Genomic DNA, 17,132 nt, shown 5'->3' on the forward strand with positions numbered 1-17,132 from the left:
TTGCAGCATGGGACACGGAGTGCACAGGAAATAAATATTAAATGTATCCTAGGCTAGTCCAATAGCTTTACCGAACCATCTTTGGCATCACTGTATCAACCAATCATGTCTCAAAAACAAGACAAGTCTCAACTCTGCTGCCAGTCAGGCAAAGGTGTGAAGTGTGAACTGAAGCCTGTAGGGCGGACGCATACACACAGGCTCTCTCACTCACACGTTCGCACGCGCACACACACGCTCACTCTCACACACAATCTATAAAATATCCTTCTGCAAATCCACCCATTGATTGTAAACGACTTATAAAAGCTTGGTTGTATTACATTGTCATAACATTTTTTAAATGTTATTTTTACAGAAAAGCTATTCCAAATCAAATCAAATGTTATTTGTCACATGCGCCGAATACAACAGGTGTAGACCTTACAGTGAAATGCTTGCTTACAAGGCCTTAACCAACAATGCAGTTTTAAGAAAGAACACAAAAAAATACAATATAAAATAATATGAAATAAAAGTAACATAATTAAAGAGCAGCAGTAAAAATAACAATAGCGAGGCTATATACAAGGGGTACCGGTACTGAGTCAATGTGCAGGGGCACCGGTTAGTCGAGGTAATTGAGGTAATATGTACATGTAGGTAGAGTTATTAAAGTGACTATGCATACATAATAAACAGAGAGTAGCAGCAGCGTAAAAGAGGTGGAGGGGGTGGGGGGGGGGGTTGGGCAATGCAAATAGTCTGGGTAGCCATTTGATTACATGTTCAGGAGTTTTATGGCTTGGAGGTAGAAGCTGTTTAGAAGCCTCTTTGACCTAGACTTGGCGCTCCGGTACCGCTTGCCGTGTGGTAGCAGAGAGAACAGTCTATGACTAGGGTGGCTGGAGTCTTTGACAATTTTTAGGGCCTTCCTCTGACACCGCCTGGTGTAGAGGTCCTGGATGGCAGGAAGCTTGGCCCCAGTGATGTACTGGGCCGTACGCACTACCCTCTGTAGTGCCTTGCGGTCAGATGCCAAGCAGTTGCCATACCAGGCAGTGATGCAACCAGTCAGGATGCTCTCGATGGTGCAGCTGTAGAATCTTTTGAGGATCTGAGGACCCATGCCAAATCTCCTTAGGGGGAATAGGTTTTGTCGTGCCCTCTTCACGACTGTCTTGGTGTGCTTGGACCATGTTAGTTTGTTGGTGATGTGGATACCAAGGAACTTGAAGCTCTCAACCTGCTCCACTACAGCCCCGTCGATGAGAATGGGGGCGTGCTCGGTCCTCTTCTTGCTGCATTTTTTATGATTTGGTCTTCATAGGAGACTTTGTTAATTTATTTTAGTCCTATACAGGTAAAGTAGCTTACTCCACTGGATTATTTTGGTACCCCACTCAAAATAAAAAGTGCACTTCAGGCAGATCTTATACACACACAGACGCTCCCCTGTGCTGCAGAGTAGGTTAATTCCTCAAGATCAAATGCACTGTCCCTAGGAGCCATGGCATCTGCCTTTTACCCTATCTACAGAGGACCTGGTTCACTGCTGCCATGTTTACCAAGCCGTTAAACACATGAAATAATGCACAGACCCCAACCACTCCACAGTAGAGTCTCAGAAAAGTTACAGGGAAATATAGAGCTATTCTTAAAACACCTGCAGCAGGTAGTGTTATGGTTAGTACATGTTTTGACATGGAAAGAGGAATTTCGAGATTGTAGGCTACTAGAGAATATCGTACTAAAACATAGGCAGCTGTATGCTTTCACAAGTTTAGCCTTGAAAATGAGTGGCCTGTACAGATCCAGTAGCCTAATTAGCTACGATCAGTCCATGACAAGCCATGACATTTCAAGGCATTCTTCTCTTACATCAGTCTCATGTTACAATGAATGACTGTGACCTCTACTGAAACAGCTCTCTAAATGTGCTTTGAAATTATTTAAATATATGTTAGGAGATTGGAATTTGGTGACTCTCAAAATGTGGGAGGGGTGGTGTTAAGAAGACATTTCTATTTCTCATCAAATGGATAATAAAGTACATTAGCTATCTATTCTGTGGATGATGATCCTCAATATTGTACCTATGTGCTATTCAGAATGCCATTATGTTCTCTGTAAATTGCCCTTCATAGAACAAGCCCTGTGTTTGTGAGCCAAACAAATGCTACATAACACAAATATAGCCATTGTCTTGGACTGGGCAGCTTGCCAGGAACATGGAACAGAGAGATGTTGGAGCACTTCTGTTGAATAAACAAAGGCCAAAGTTATGAATTATTATTTTATGTTGGATGATCATTAAAAGTATTCAGTATAATGACGGTTCTATTTATTTATGTTAGGTGCAGTAGCCATGTAGCCACTGCACCGATCAGTTCTTTGTCTCCTCCATCATGCCCCTCTGACTTAAAATAGTCTGTCTTGTCAAGGATATATGTCTATGGTCTTGTCAGATGAGGCTGATCAAATAGCCCTAGACGGGGACTATACAGTAACACAGCCGTAGAAATAGAATCTTGTAATTCTATACCTATGACCACATCTCCTCCTGAGAATAACAGCCACATCTTTCACCTGCCCTAACTAACCAAATAAACTTGCCTTCTCCCCCATCTATTTTCCCCTCTCTCTCCTCCTCTCAATAGGTCACCTTGACTTATCTCCAGTATCAGGCACAAGGGCACACCAACATGCTTATCACCCCGGAGAGGAGGCATGAGAGATTGGGAAGATCTCAATTGCATACTCCCCATGTCCTCACTCTTCTCAAAGTCATTGGAGGAGAAGGACAGAGGAGCAGGATCTCTGGCTTTCTCATCCAATGGGTTTTGAGAAGGAGGCGAGGAGAGAGGACGTGTGGAGTACGCAATTGAGATCTTCCCATGGTGTGTGGGTGATATACAGGTAACTGCCAAAATAATGGAAACACTTGATTAAATGAGGGATACAAAGTATATTGAAAGCAGGTTTAACCTCACAGCAAAGCCTGGGCATCCAAGGCTAGTAAAGTATAGACCAAAGTCTGCTCCATTGATCTAAACAAGTAGGATGGGGTGACTATAGAGAGTTTCCCTCAGACACTTGAACATGGCTGTATTCAAAGCACACCACTGCCACCTAGGGTGCAACTTTGATTCCACACACAACACTTGGTTTACTTTCTCTGAGGGAAACAGAACTGCAGCTGTATATGAAATGGGATGCAACATGCTATACAGGGATGGGATAACACAGACTACAAAATGTTTATGCCACAAACAGTACGTCTCATTTAAAGCAGCTGGTTGTTTTTATTCATCATCATCATCATCAATAACCAAACACAGCAAATATGATCTGTTAAAAAGCATGTACAAAATGTATACACTACCAGTCAAAAGTTTTAGAACACCTACTCATTCAAGGGTTTTTATTTATTTTTACTATTTTCTACATTGTAGAATAATAGTGAAGACCTCAAAACTATGAAATATGACATATGGTAGTAACCGAAAAAGTGTTACACAAATGAAAATATATTTTATATTTGAGATTCTTCAAATAGCCACCCTTTGCCTTGATGACAGCTTTGAACACTCTTGGCATTCTCTCAACCAGCTTCACCTGGAATGCTTTCCACTAAGCCCAAACCAGATGGGATGGCGTATCGCTGCAGAATGCTGTGGTAGCCATGCTGGTTAAGTGTGCCTTGAATTCTAAATAAATCACAGACAGTGTCACCAGCAAAGCACCCCCACACCATAACACCTCCTCCACCATGCTTTACGGTGTGAAATAAACATGCAGAGATCATCCGTTCACTCACACCGCGTCTAACAAAGACACGGCGATTGGAAGCAAAAACCTCCAATTTGGACTACAGACCAAAATACACATTTCCACCGGTCTAATGTCCATTGCTCGTGTTTCTTGGCCCAAGCAAGTCTCTTCTTATTATTGGTGTCCTTTAGTAGTGGTTTATTTGCAGCAATTCGACCATGAAGGCCTGATTCACACAGTCTCCTCTGAACAGTTGATGTTGAGATGTGTCTGTTACTTGAACACTGTGAAGCTTTTATTTGGGCTGCAATTTCTTAGACTGGTAACTCTAATGAACTTATCCTCTGCAGCAGAGATAACTCTGGGTCTTCCATTCCTTTGGCGGTCCTCATGAGAGCCAGTTTCATCATAGAGCTTGATGGTTTTTGCGACTGCACTTGAAGAAACTTTAAAAGTTATTGAAATATTCCATAGTGACTGATCTTAATGTCTTAAAGTAATGATGGACTGTCGTTTCTCTTTGCTTATTTGAGCTGTTCCCCCCCCAGAACACCTACTTTGAATGAGTAGGTGTTCTAAAACTTTTGACCGGTAGTAGGGGTGTAACGATCCATCTACTACATCGATGTATCGATTTATATTCCTATGATCCAACTACATCGATCTGTGCTCGGCGAGTTGGCCTTTTGGACAACATATCGATCTAACATCGTTTTAAAATGTAATAAATCGATTGTATCGATACTAGGAAATAACCCATTGGATTTAAGCACGTCAGACTTTATATGGATGTTTTTTCTTAGCACTTTTAATGATAAAGGCTTTAAACATTACTCGATTCAGTCTGCCTATCCGTGACGTCATCGCGGCAGCAGCAGCGCAAAGGCGCCAAGACAACAAAACATAGCATGGCGGACGACAGAGGAGAAGCCGACGAGCGAGAAATTATCAAGCCACCATTGCAGTCCTTACAAGAAACAGGAATCTAGGAAACTTCACCTGCACTGTCCAGTATCCAGGTATTTATTTCAGTCACACTGGTTGAATTTTTGGCTAAAAGGTTTCTGAATCGATTTCAAGTCACTGAATCGTTTCGGATCGTATCGTTCTAAATGAACCAATATCGTCCTTGAATCGTATCGACAACCACGAATCGTGATACAAATCGAATCGTTGTTAAAACGAATCGTTACACCCCTAACCGGTAGTTTACTTTTTTATTATCTTTCATCACCATCTATAGTAATTTGGGGGGAATATTTAGCATTAGACTATAAACCCGTAAATACTGTAGATACGGTACTGTTTTTATACTTTAAGATATTAGCTGACCATGGCACCTTTGCAGTGATCTGCAGCTCTGATGATACACTGTAATGTCTAAGGCATGGACTTTATTTACCTCTCTGAGGACCAAAAAGTATAAATCTGTCTATAAAGGCATGTGCAAGGTGTTTTGTGGATTGTAATAAAGATATGTTCCTTACTCTTTTTTAGCTTGTGTAAACTGTTGCTTAACTGAAATAAACTAGCCCTCCTTATAAATATAGTATTGCCACAGGCTACTGACGAACAGCTACAGCTGAGTGAGTCCACATTTCACTTGTAGCCGATTACACCGTTCTATAAATATTCAATATAATATAGAGACTACCTGAGTAGAGAAGTAACAGTGGTTCAGATTCAATATTTCCCTTTTTAGTGTTTCTATAATCTCAAAAAGTAACAGCCATGGGTTGAAATGATCAAGCATGTGGTTATTGACCTGATCAAATAATGTTGTTTAAGCTTTGAGCTTAAAAGGGTCAATCTGCAGTTGAAACAAAGTGACACCCCGCCACTGATTTGGTAAACAGCAGAGGGATGGAGAATGTAACCACCCTCAAACTCATGGACAGAGCTAGCCCATTCAAATAGATGGTAAATGTTATTAAAACATTATACTGTCTATTCACAAGTTGTCTGCAGCTTCAGGGGATTTTCACCCAAATGCTCTGTCTAAACGCAAATACACCTCGCACGCGATACAGTTTTGAAAACATTTGTAATTTAATGCTCATATAAGCGAGAAATAAACAAAATTAAATAGAAAAATAAACGACACGTACTGTACGCAATTTAGGAAAGCTGCACCCGGCTGTATTTTGAGAAACACAGGAAATGTGGAATGGAATGGTTGAATGGAAATGCGAGCAAAAGGTGAGAGGATGTGTCGTGCCCGAGGTGGCATGTGAAAACAGCTGGGTGCAGCTTTGCTAAACTGTGCACACTAAGTGTATCTTTGGTACTTTAAAGATTATTTCTCACTTATATGAACGTTACATTCCAAAGGTTTCCAAAATCGTGTCGAAAGTGAGGCGTATTTGCGTTTAGACAGAGCGTCGGCTGTAAATTGGGCATACCCCACTTGGGTTCTTGAAGCTAGGACAGAGCTATGGATACAAGAACTAATCATCCATAATATCAACATTATAGTTTTAACATGTTGAGGCTAGTGTTTGTTTACATTTACATTGTTTACAAACAAAGGAGTAAAACAAGCTTTTATGTTGGGTTCTGATGGGGTACTACAGTTGAACTAAGCTCATGAGTCATCTATACGTTATACAGTGGGGGAAAAAAAGTATTTAGTCAGCCACCAATTGTGCAAGTTCTCCCACTTAAAAAGATGAGAGAGGCCTGTAATTTTCATCATAGGTACACGTCAACTATGACAGACAAAATGAGGAAAAAAAATCCAGAAAATCACATTGTAGGATTTTTAATGAATTTATTTGCAAATTATGGTGGAAAATAAGTATTTGGTCAATAACAAAAGTTTCTCAATACTTTGTTATATACCCTTTGTTGGCAATGACACCGGTCAAACGTTTTCTGTAAGTCTTCACAAGGTTTTCACACACTGTTGCTGGTATTTTGGCCCATTCCTCCATGCAGATCTCCTCTAGAGCAGTGATGTTTTGGGGCTGTCGCTGGGCAACACAGACTTTCAACTCCCTCCAAAGATTTTCTATGGGGTTGAGATCTGGAGACTGGCTAGGCCACTCCAGGACCTTGAAATGCTTCTTACGAAGCCACTCCTTCGTTGCCCGGGCGGTGTGTTTGGGTTCATTGTCATGCTGAAAGACCCAGCCACGTTTCATCTTCAATGCCCTTGCTGATGGAAGGAGGTTTTCACACAAAATCTCACGATACATGGCCCCATTCATTCTTTCCTTTACATGGATCAGTCGTCCTGGTCCCTTTGCAGAAAAACAGCCCCAAAGCATGATGTTTCCACCCCCATGCTTCACAGTAGGTATGGTGTTCTTTGGATGCAACTCAGCATTCTTTGTCCTCCAAACACGACGAGTTGAGTTTTTACCAAAAAGTTATATTTTGGTTTCATCTGACCATATGACATTCTCCCAAGCCTCTTCTGGATCATCCAAATGCACTCTAGCAAACTTCAGACGGTCCTGGACATGTACTGGCTTAAGCAGGGGGACACGTCTGGCACTGCAGGATTTGAGTCCCTGGCGGCGTAGTGTGTTACTGATGGTAGGCTTTGTTACTTTGGTCCCAGCTCTCTGCAGGTCATTCACTAGGTCCCCCCGTGTGGTTCTGGGATTTTTGCTCACCGTTCTTGTGATCATTTTGACCCCACAGGGTGAGATCTTGCGTGGAGCCCCAGATCGAGGGAGATTATCAGTGGTCTTAGTACGTCTTCCATTTCCTAATAATTGCTCCCACAGTTGATTTCTTCAAACCAAGCTGCTTACCTATTGCAGATTCAGTCTTCCCAGCCTGGTGCAGGTCTACAATTTTGTTTCTGGTGTCCTTTGACAGCTCTTTGGTCTTGGCCATAGTGGAGTTTGGAGTGTGACTGTTTGAGGTTGTGGACAGGTGTCTTTTATACTGATAACACGTTCAAACAGGTGCCATTAACACAGGTAACGAGTGGAGGACAGAGGAGCCTCTTAAAGAAGAAGTTACAGGTCTGTGAGAGCCAGAAAACTTGCTTGTTTGTAGGTGACCAAATACTTATTTCCACCATAATTTGCAAATAAATTCATAAAAAATCCTACAATGTGATTTTCTGGAAAAAATATTCTCAATTTGTCTGTCATAGTTGACATGTACCTATGATGAAAATTACAGGCCTCTCATCTTTTTAAGTGGGAGAACTTGCACAATTGGTGGCTGACTAAATACTTTTTTTCCCCACTGTATTCTTCAAGAATCAAATCGGTATAGAGCATTCATTTAAAATATGGATGTAGGAACAAGTTTCCAGTGCAAATTAAGTGTTGTAGTATAGGTTATAACTTGGCCTTTGATATGGGTATGGAGTATAAAAATGTAATATAATGAATAGGGTAATAAGTATGTGCTGCAACTGGGGCTCACACAGACAAGTGATTGGTTACCTTCATTGTTATTTCAGAAACCATTGGAGTATACAGTATCTATCTTTGAACAGTATATTAAGTCCAAATATGAGGCGCTTCAGGATAAAACATTAAATCTCTCTGTAAAGAATAGATGTAGGACTGGTGAATGGATGATGCTCAACTACTGTGGGGCTGTGGTGAGGGAGCAGACAGAGGCAGAGATGAAGTTATGAGTCTATATGTATTCAGATGAAGATGGTACATGGCATGGAATAGGTTCAGATTAGTTTAATTTCAGCACAAGTTCAGTTAGGTGAACAGTTGATAGTTGTTGCCAGTCTTCAACAATTATTTGTACGTAGGTACACTACATGACCAAAAGTATGTGGACACCTGCTCGTCGAACATCTCATTGCAAGATCATGGGCATTAATATGGAGTTGGTCCCTCCTTTGCTGCTATAACAGCCTCCACTCTTCTGGGAAGGCTTTCCACTTGATGTTGGAACATTGCTTCGGGGACTTGCTTCCATTCAGCCACAAGAGCATTAGTGAGGTCGGGCACTGATGTTGGGCGATTAGGCCTGGCTCGCAGTCGGCGTTCCAATTCATCCTTAAGGTGTTCGATGGGGTTGAGGTCAGGGCTGTATGTATGTATGTATGTATGTATGTATGTATGTATGTATGTATGTATGTATGGTTTATCTACAAAGGAGACAAAGAATGGTACAAATAGCATGCAATAATGTGCATAACTAATTGACTTAATTTGTATGAATATCAATGGTAATATACAAATGCAAAAAATAAATGAGTAAAGCTATACATAAATATAGCAGCAATACAACAAATCAAATGGAAAAGGGGGTGCAATAGCATGTGGCACAGAAGGCCAAAGCTAGAGCAGGCTAGGCTAGCAGCTACATAGCATAGCATAGCATATGGCAGGCAAACAAACAATATAAAACTCATGAAAAGTATTCAAGCAGCAATGCAATAGCCATAAAAAAAAGCAGGCCTTAATTAGCATAACATTAGCAAAATGCTTATGTTAATTAACATGTGTCAATTAGCAACTACAGAAGAAAACATATCTGTTTGTGCTATCCTTCCATTCCTTGCCACTCCATGTCATGCCAAACATTATGTTTGGCATATGACGGAGTACAAGGAGTCGAATGTTAGCACAAACAGACTGGTACCCAGGCTAAGTATACTGTACCTTGCCTGTGACTAATTATATTGTTAAGAACCATTTAAAATTAAAACAAAGCCATATTCCCTTCTGTCATGAAGTAAAACTTAGACATAATACTAAAACATTCACCCATGAATATCACATCTTCCCCCTATAACAAACTTAGGGTACAGTGCTTAGAGTTTGATCATGATGTGCTAATAATACAGTAAATCTACAATTTTGGTAGACTAGGATTGTCAGACAAAATTGGCATTTTCTTTTTGAACAGATAAGTAACTTGGCTTGTCTGAGCCAGAATGGCCCGTACGGCAGGAGCCAATCACCTGTTTATGTAGTGTAATGCAGCTTGAATTACACCCCCTGGAAAGGACGCTAGTCTATCCCAGGGCCTTTTGCACAGATACTGTAAGGCATTTCACTCAGCCTTCATTTTGTCTCTGATTTCCGAAGGCAAGGTTTCAAACAGGGCATCCTCCACAATTAGGCCGCTGCGCTTCAATGCCCGGCAGAACCCAAGCTCTGGAGGCAGGAGCTCAAAATGGTTGCCCTTCAGTTCTAGGTGTGTCAATAGAACCAGGTATGAGATCTTTGGTGAGAGCAACGACAGCGTATTCTTGCCCAGCTTGAGGGTTGTGAGCTTCTTGCAAAAGAACAGCTCGTCTGGGAGGTTCTCGATCTTGTTGCATGTGACAGAGAAGTACTGAAGACTCTGTAGGACGCCGATCTCCGGCGGAATGAACCGGATGTCGTTGTTGGACAGGTCCAGGTAACGAAGCTTGTTGCATAAGAACAGGTGCGAGGGCAAGATCTCAATCTTGTTGTGGCTAAAGTAGAGGCGCTCTAGGCTGCCCAGCTTCTTGATGTGTTCTGGGATGTAGCAGATACTGTTGTGCCAGAGTTTCAGGCACGTCAGTTTGCGGAGGTGCTGGCAGCTGACTATCTCCTCGATGGAGTGCAGGTTGTTTTCTTTCAGGTCCAACTCCTGTAGAGTTAGAACATTTTATTTTAAGTGTCACTCCACAATATTACAGCAATTGGCAATACATTTAGCATATTTGAGGTCAAGAAAACCACCCAGAACAGAGTTAACTGGAGATGCACCATTGAAGCCATTTGCGCCACTAGGAGCTGAAAGGAATAAGTCATTACACATTTAAAAACCCCATTGTGGACCACTCAGGTAGCAGACAGTCAAAGTACAGCATATCATACCTGTAGGTTCGTGAGGCTGAAGACAGCATGTGGGATGCGTTCCAGGTCACAGTGCACCAGCTCCAGTTCAGTCAGGTTCACCATCTTCTTCAAATTGTTGAGCATCACCAGCTTAGTGCCGTCGTTGTAGACGTACAGCCTCTGCAGGTGGCTGGACACGTCCACGACGGACTGGGGAATCTTTGTAAAGTTACTTTTGAGCGATAGGGTCTTCAGATTCTTCAGCTCCCTCAGGGACTCCAGAACCACATTTTTAGAAGCGTCAGGACTCAGTGAGCCAATGAGGTAGAGCTCCTCTAGATTCCGCAGATGGTACAGCCAATGAGGCAGCTCCCTGCTATCGTCGAACTTCACCCTGAGCACCTTAGATAGATAGATAAACAAAAATATAAAACGCAACAACTTCAAAGATTTTACTGAGTTACAGTTCATAGAAGGAATTTCAGTCAATTGAAATAAATTAATTAGGCCCTAATTTATGGATTTCACATGACTGGGCAGCCAAAGAATGAGTTTCTCCCCACAAAAGGGCTTCATTACAGACAGAAATACTCCTCACCTATTAATCCCTGAGGGGAAATTTCATGTCAATAACAAATACAGACAAAATACACATATTGTACGAGACCAAAACAGAATACAGCGCCAAAAGCCATAAAAAAAACTAAAAACATGCCATACCAAAAGACTACGAAAATAGCATACGGTAGAATAGCATACCTTGAGGTTCTCCTTGAGGAAGGAGGTGGCTGTGGCGTGGATCTTTAAATAACACTGATACAGAGAAAGCTCCTGAAGGTCTTCAAGCTGGGCGATGGAGGCTGGGATGGTTACGTTGTTGATGATCTCTAGCTTTAGGGACTGGAGCTCTGTCACCTCGAAGATGGTGTCCGGAAGCCCAGACAGCATGAAGAGCTGCAGCTCCAGTCTGTTGTTGTGGTTGGTCAGCAGTCTCTGACGCAGCTTCTCTGGCGTCCACTCATGGTTCAGGTTCAGCTGTTTTAGTTTGTTTTCACTGACCTCCGACAGGAACACTGCGAATCTGAGAGGGAGAGCGAAAGAGAGAAGAAGATGAAGACAAAGATTACTTTATTGTCCATGGATGGGCAAAGGAAACTTTTACAATTGGAGGCATTGCATACTTATCAATAGCAATGAAGAGCTAAATTACTTGTACAATTAAAAAGACAACGCACCTCTTGGAGTACAGTGGGTCATACTGGTCGATCATATGCAGCATGAAGGCAAAGTCATTCTTCACGTCCGGGATGTCATCGATTCCCGTTTCCTGCCGTACGTATTCAAATGAGTACTCCTTCAGCGAGCGGTAGAAGAGCCAGTAGGAAGTGTAGAGGCAGGTGAATCCATACACAGCCACGAAGCATAGGTAACAGTATGACAGCTTGGAGAACAGGTGGGCCATGGTGTGATTACAGGAGAAATGCTTATATCCCGTCATGTCCTGTATGTCCACACTGCACTTCACTGTGATCTGTACCTCAGAGACTAACGCACTGTTATACGCGATGATGAGGAGGAACTTCATAACTTTGAGAACAGTCTGGCGAACATACATAATATAGAGGATGTCCCCCTCCTCGACGTGCAGGCGAAACTTCTTCACCTTCTCAAACAGAGCTTTGGCTTGCTCTCCTTCCTTCTTTTCCAGGGCGCTGGCTGTGGGCTTGTCCACTACGATCTTCTCTGGGATGGATTTGAGGGACTGGGTCTTCTCCAGGTTGTCCAGCTTCCCCTCTACAGACAAGTTGAGGATCGCTCTGCTGGCACTGCTCTTCTTGTCCTTCAATGAATGAATGCACTTTATTTGACATATTTAAAATATATACAGTACATGTCCGGTTTCTCTGACACAGATTGAGCCTAGTCCTGGAATAAAAATTATTTTAGGCATGTACACACACATATTCAAACAATACCTTCTCCTCTGGGTTCTCTCCAGACACCTCAGACAGAGCTCTGGTAGTCCAGGGGGAGTCAAAGCACTTTCCCAAGATGGAGATGAAATGCTCTATCTTAGAGCTAGAGCCTGGGAACTTGAACCAGAAGTTGCTACACACCATGAAGATCAGGGTGTGAATAAGGACCAGGTAAGGGAAGTACTTGGCGTACCAGTGCAGAGCCTTCTCGTAGCACATCTGGTTGATGAAGCTGTACTGCTGGAGGTCCAGGTTGGTTTTCAGGCCCATCATCTCATGCACATCCTGTGACACAACGGGTGAGACCAGCTCGGTTTTATTTGGTAAGAGTATTGTTTGGTTCGGCATGGACATTCTCTGGGGAAGGCAGATGATTTTGTCCTGCATCACCTGAAATAAAACAAAAAACAAATAAGAAGAATCAAGCAAGCAACACAGCAACATCGAATCTTGCGACTTGAAATCAGTCTGTTACAGTGATAATACAAACAGAGGGGAATATCTGATGATCAGTCTCATTTCCTACACTGACCTCACTGGTTGAGGATGTGACTCAGAAAGGAACTAACCAGTTAATGTTTTATCCACCGCAGACTGAAGAGGGAGACAGACTCACTAATGCAATGCAATACTGTACCACCAAATTATTTGTTATGCTTTGACCTGCTATAACACTTTAAACAATATTTTTTTACTATTCATATAGATTAGTTACAACATTAAAAATATTTTTCTTTCTATTGAAATCATAGATGAATCATGGATCCAAGTTGTGGTGTTGTATTTACAATGAGAGAAAAAACAAAAAATTATCCCTTTTTCTTCTTCAGCTTCGTAAATATGTACTTTTCTTGCTATGATCAGACCAGTGACTTAGCCTAAAGACCATGTGGTTTAAGGGCCAGAGGAAATTAGTCTCAGGGTTGTGCTGCAGCAGTACAGGGCAGAACAGAAGATATACAAAGTCAAACCTGCTAAGGGAGGGATACAAATTTACAGAATGGTTACCTGGAGGAAAATGGGGGAGGGTCATGCTTTCCAATTTCAGTCAAGGGGAGGGTTTAGTATTTTTTAAATCTAGTCAGGGCGAGGGTCATGTAATTTGTATTTTATGACATTTAAATATTTCAGTGTTTTAGACTTAGTTGCTTATTAGTAGACCCGCACGGAATCCACGCACGCAGAATTCCGACGAAAATCTGATGCTTTAGCTAGCTACATATATATTAACTAGCTAATAGGTTTGTTCTAGTTAGCTAATATCTGTTCTTGACAATTACATTTTTGTCTGTATCTACATAGTGGCAAGTTAGCTTGCTAGCTAACGTTAGTCTGGCAAGCTTCCCATGTTGTCACTCCAGCTACATCACGTCATTTACGCTAGCTAGCTAACTTAGCTGAGGTAATGATAGGTAGCTAACAAGTTAACCAAAGTGACGTGGTGGAGCTATCAAAACAAGAGACAAGTTAGGAATTACAAAAGCAGCAAGTCACAGACATGTTACTTTTTTTGGTCATTGTTTGAAAATGTCTTTGTGAGAGAGACATACTGTCAGGTTTATGGGCTGTCTGTGTGTTCCAGGCCTCTGTGTCAGGTTTATGCGCTGTGTGTGTGTGTGTGTGTGTGTGTCGCTTCAGGAGAGAGTGTGCTTAGCTTCAAAGCTTGAGATCCACTGTAGGCCTGCTATTGAACTCCCTGAGAATTCTTACATTTACCAGAATTTAACTATTATTCGCTACACTGGCCTCCTGTCTGTCAAAGACCCCCTTCACAGGAGTCCAGCTTGGACTTCACAAGAACATTAATCTAAGCATATATACCTCTTGAGAAGGGGCCCAAGTTCTCCACATTTCTGAAGAAACACTGCAAGCAGGGAGGGCCTACCCAGCGTCATCCCATCCGCGTACAGAGTACCTGCCAGAGCTTTATCCACAACATGAGCAGGACATCAAAGATGCTGTAGAGGGAAAGGACATTTATGTCATTCTTGATGAGACGACCAATGCCTTTGGAAGATGTGCACTCGCCATCCTACTCCAGCCAGTGGGTGAGCGACCTGTTGTAGTAGACCTGGCTTTCTTGGATAAAGTCAACTTTTCCACTGTGTCTCAAGCTGCCATTTCCTGTCTCAACAACAATGGGGTTGACTTTAACAATGTGTGGGCTTTTGTAAGCGACTCAGCTAGCTACATGAAGAAGGCTTTCACCAGCATCTTGAAGGGCCTCTTCCAACTCTGGACACGTCACCTGCTTTGCCCATCTCCTGAGCCTGGTGCTGAATGTTTTTCCAGAGGTGTTTGAGGACGTGAACAGGCTGTGTGCTCTGGTGAAGAAGGTGTTCTGTCAGGCACCCCAGCATTGTCTGGAGCGGAGATAATTCATTCTGGAAAATGGCCATTCTCCTGTGATGCCTGTGTATGCTGTGCAGACCAGGTGGGTCTCCTGGATACATGCTGTGGAGTACCTGACAGAGTACATGGATGTGCTCACAGACTTCACTACAACCTTCCCAGAAACAGCAAAGTGTCTCCAGGACCTTTGTGAGCTGCTGAGGGAACACAAGGCCCAGCTAAAGACCCAGGCAGTGTTCATTGTGGAGCATAGTCTGGAGATAGTGGCTAACCTGACAAAGCTGGAGGAGACCTCTGTACCAACAGCCCACAACAACATCCAGCAAGCTGGAGGACCTGCAAATGCAGTTTGAGTATGGTAGAACAGCTGGGGCTGATGACTGGCACCCTCATACAACTGAACTGCTGGGGTAGCTTCCAGAGGAAGACAGGCTCTCCTGCACAGAGTTGTTCCAGTCTACCATGGCAGCATGTTCAATCAAGCTGCAGACTGTGCTGGAGAAGCACCCCTGCCTTCACCTGTTCAAGTCACTAACTGTTCTAGATCCAGCCCAAGTAGTAGGCGCAAGAAAGGACATTAAGGAGTATGTCCATGCCATCCCTGCTCTGAGTCAGGTGTCTGCAGAGGAGGGGCACAGATACATGGCCATCGGCAAAGCAGACACTATGGAAGTGAGTGCAGTGGACTGGTGGGCAGCTAGGCAGGACAGGATGCCAGCCTTGGCTCACATTGCGATGATACATCTGTGCCTCTCCACTACCTCAGTGGATGTAGAGAGACTTCTCACATTATCAGATGCTACTTAGTCAGCGTAGAAGGAGCCTCAGAGAAAAATGTTGTTGAATGCAAAGTATAATAGCATTGAACACTACAATGCATGTCAATCACACACACAAACTCTACCACTCTGTGTTTTGGTTTAAAGCAATTTGAGAATAGTTAATGAATAGTTATAAAAGGATCAACTGTGCTATTTTGATAGTTTTTTCACATTGTTTGTAACTTATTTTGTACATAATGTTGCTGCTACCGTCTCTTATGACCGAAAATAGCTTCTGGATATCAGAACAGCGATTACTCACCTCGAACTGGACAAAGATTTTTTCTTTAATGAGTCCAATGCAAAGGATTTTTTAAAATCTTACTACACTAGAGGCAAAAAAAAGCTCCTACACTAGAGGCAAAAAAAAATATTTTATGCAGAAATCGCAGCAGATTCCATTTTGGTTTGCTTGTTAGGGTATACACTACCGGTCAAAAGTTTTAGAACACCTACTCATTCAAGGGTTTTTCTTTATTTTTACTATTTTCTACATTGTAGAATAACAGTGAAGACATCAAAACTATGAAATAACACATATGTAATCATGTAGTAACCAAAAAAGTATTTTATATTTGAGATTCTTCAAATAGCCACCCTTTGCCTGGATGACAGCTTTGCACACTCTTGGCATTCTCTCAACCAGCTTCACCTGGAATGCTTTTCCAACAGTCTTGAAGGAGTTCCCACATGTGAGCAGCACTTGTGGCTGCTTGTGGCTGCTTTTCCTTCACTCAGCGGTCCGACTCATCCAAAACCATCTCAATTTGGTTGAGGTCGGGGGATTGGGGAGGCCAGGTCATATGATGCAGCACTCCATCACTCTCCTTCTTCGTCAAATAGCCCTTACACAGCCTGGAGGTGTGTTTTTGGTCATTGTCCTGTTGAAAAACAAAGCCCAAACCAGATGGGATGGTGTATCGCTGCAGAATGCTGTGGTAGCCATGCTGTTTAAGTGTGCCTTGAATTCTAAATAAATCACAGACAGTGTCACCAGCAAAGCACCCACACACCATCTCCTCCATGCTTCACGGTGGGAACCACACATGCGGAGATCATCCGTTCACCTACCAAAAATCTCCAATTTGGACTCCAGACCAAAGGACACATTTCCACCGGTCTAATGTCCATTGCTCGTGTTTCTTGGACCAATCAAGTCTCTTCTTATTGGTGTCCTTTAGTAGTGGTTTCTTGCAGCAATTCGACCATGAAGGCCTGATTCATACGGTCTCCTCTGAACAGTTGATGTTGAGATGTGTCTGTTACTTGAACTCTGTGAAGCATTTATTTGTGCTGCAATTTCTGAGGCTGATAACTCTAATGAACTTATCCTCTGCAGCAGAGGTAACTCTGGGTCTTCCTTTCCTGTGGCGGTTCTTATGAGAGCCAGTTTCATCATAGCGCTTGATGGTTTTTGCAACTGCAAATGAAGAAACTTTCAAAGTTCTTGACATTTTTTTGGATTGACCGACTTTCATGTCTTA

The 17,132-nt window shown here is 42.5% G+C and overlaps 1 protein-coding gene across 2 annotated transcripts in view; it reads right to left on the minus strand.

Moving 5' to 3' along the window:
* Positions 1 to 8,749: 8,749 nt before the first annotated feature.
* The window catches only part of LOC121540524 (volume-regulated anion channel subunit LRRC8C), a 46,784-nt gene continuing 38,401 nt past the window's right edge, over positions 8,750 to 17,132 (minus strand). For both annotated transcript variants that reach the window (XM_041849458.2, XM_041849459.2), the window contains exons 3-7: positions 12,476 to 12,865; positions 11,735 to 12,339; positions 11,259 to 11,580; positions 10,539 to 10,901; positions 8,750 to 10,308 (exon numbers count right to left, since the gene is read on the minus strand). In XM_041849458.2, coding sequence (XP_041705392.1) covers positions 9,742 to 10,308; positions 10,539 to 10,901; positions 11,259 to 11,580; positions 11,735 to 12,339; positions 12,476 to 12,865 — 2,247 coding nt within the window. In that variant the 3' untranslated portion in view covers positions 8,750 to 9,741. The remainder of the gene's footprint in view (positions 10,309 to 10,538; positions 10,902 to 11,258; positions 11,581 to 11,734; positions 12,340 to 12,475; positions 12,866 to 17,132) is intronic.

The sequence above is a fragment of the Coregonus clupeaformis genome, chromosome 26 (genome assembly GCF_020615455.1).
Source record: "Coregonus clupeaformis isolate EN_2021a chromosome 26, ASM2061545v1, whole genome shotgun sequence".
Lineage (NCBI taxonomy): Eukaryota > Metazoa > Chordata > Actinopteri > Salmoniformes > Salmonidae > Coregonus > Coregonus clupeaformis.